At 33.0% G+C, this 2,284-nt stretch overlaps 1 protein-coding gene across 1 annotated transcript in view; it reads right to left on the reverse strand.

Annotated features, from left to right (window-relative positions):
* Window positions 1-2,284, reverse strand: part of SLC38A9 (solute carrier family 38, member 9) — a 98,764-nt gene that overhangs the window by 50,059 nt on the left and 46,421 nt on the right. Inside the window, exon 5 of the mRNA XM_012655267.1 lies at window positions 1,518-1,577. Within this exon, the coding sequence (XP_012510721.1) occupies window positions 1,518-1,577 (60 nt within the window). The remainder of the gene's footprint in view (window positions 1-1,517; window positions 1,578-2,284) is intronic.

The following is a 2,284-nucleotide window of genomic DNA, read 5'->3' on the forward strand; positions in this document are numbered from 1 at the left end:
CTTTTCCCACTTTTTGATAGGGTCGTTTGATTTTTTCTTGTCGATTTTCCCGAGTTCTAAGTAGATTCTGGTTATCAGCCCTTTATCGGATTTGTAGCATGTAAAAATTTTCTCCCATTCTGTAGGTTGTCTGTTTGCTCTTGTGACCGTTTCTTTGGCTGTGCAGAAGCTCCTCAATTTGATCAGGTCCCATTTATTTATTTTGGTTGTTGCTGTGATTGCCTTTGGGGTTAGTTGTAATTTTTTACATTAATTGAAATGGATTGTTTCACAATCTACTTACCACACTGTTCAAAATAAACATTATCAGAGAAATCAAGAAGTGCTGGCTATGCAAAGTAAACTGACTTTGTTGATGGTACTCTCCAAATCATCTAAATGTAATTGTGATATTTACAACCTTAATGATAAACTGACTTCCTATTGGAGGAGAAATCCTATTAGATATTAGTAAACTAGTTCCATCAATTAATATCAGAACAGCTAAAGTAAAATAATTTTCTCTTTTAAGACAAGGATGTTATCTGGTCCTTTAAAAATTCTGAGGTAAAGGACAGGATGCAAGAGATTTTAGCATAATAATTCAAAGGTGTGTGTGTGTATCTACAGAAATAAAAGCTGGTATTTCACTCATTTTCTAGTGTTAACAAAAGACAGGTTTAATTAAGGGGCAAAGTAAGACACTGAATAGCAAACACTGGAATGTATACTTCATGACAGGAGGGACTTTTGTCTGTACATTATTACAGCCCGAAAGCCTAGAATAGTTCTCCTGACACATAATAGGCTTAATAAATGTGTTAAATGAATTGTCCTCTTAGTGATCAATGTATACCTCTATCAAAAGCACATCAATTTAGTATCTCTGCAACCCAAATACATAAAAGCTTTAGGTCATGTTCAAGGTTAACAGTATATTGTTAACAAGGTTACATTAGGTTTTATATTCACTTTCCCTATGACTGCCATATTAGATTAAATGCATCAGCCACAAGGATTTATTTTTAACAAATAAATTGAAGGATACTTTTCTAAGAAATCAGATTTTTCTTAGAGGCAAAGCTTCAATTTATTTTCCCATATTTACTTACTAACCTCTGTTCATTATTAGGAAATTAATTATTTTGTAGGTTACAAATTTGTGTAGCCTACATATTAGTAACTAAAACAATAAATTTCTAAAACTAAGTTAACAAACTGAGAACTTCTAGACATCTAGTATAATTAGCAGTGATACAGGTCCTTCAAGATATTCACTGATTATTCACAGGCACTTATGGATACTATAGTTAAAATTGTGAGTTGTATAATATGAATTAAATGTTGAGTAGCTCACATTAACACAACCATTTTTGGAGTTTTCTAACACACTGATTACCAACAATTTAGTAGCAGCTCAGTAAACATAATAATTTCATGTTACTCATTTACCTAAAATAAGGTTGTAAGTTCTACCTTAAATCCTTTTTGGAGCAAAGTGGGGAATAAGGAAACAAATGAAATTCCAAACTACTTACCAGGGTTGCTATTATTGGTACTCAGCACAGTGTCTGTGTCATTAATGTGATGAATAAAATCTAAAAATTAAGGAAAAAATACAGTTTAACACTGTATGAAAGATTATAAATCTATCATCCTCTAAGGTCTTTTATTTATAAAAATCTTTTTTTTTTTTTGAGATAGTGTTTCACCATGATCATAGCTCACTACACCCTGGAATTCCTGAGCTCAAGCAATCCTCTTGCCTCAGTCTCTCCCAAGCAGCTCGGATTGTAGGTATGTGCTACCATGCCAAGTTTTTTTTTAAACTTTCTATAGAGACAAGCATCTCACTATGTTGCCTGGGCTGGTCTCGAACTCTTGGCCACAAGAGATCCTCTCACCTCAGCCTCCCAAAGTCCCAAAGTGCTTGGATTACAGGCTTAAGCCACTGTGCCTGGCTTATAAAAATCTTTTAATATCTACTGTGTAGTAATATTAACTAGTACGCTGCACCAAAACTACTTCATTGATAACACAGCTTCATTTTCCACAGTTTTATTCACTTATAATAGTAAGTGTCACTGGCTTCACAGTCCCACTGTGGAAAATTTTTATATGATTCCATATTTAAAAAAATTCTACCCATAATACTGAATTAATGGTAGTTTAAAGCCCTGGAATAAAGATAATGTGTACAATTTTTTCCCCACATTCATACTAATTTATATAAGTATAGTTATATCTTACATAAAGTTCTAACATGTGCAAAAAGGGGAAACCAACATTTATACACAGCTAAACT

Source organism: Propithecus coquereli, unplaced genomic scaffold, assembly GCF_000956105.1.
Source record: "Propithecus coquereli isolate 6110/MARCELLA unplaced genomic scaffold, Pcoq_1.0 Scaffold47, whole genome shotgun sequence".
NCBI classification, from domain to species: Eukaryota; Metazoa; Chordata; class Mammalia; order Primates; family Indriidae; genus Propithecus; species Propithecus coquereli.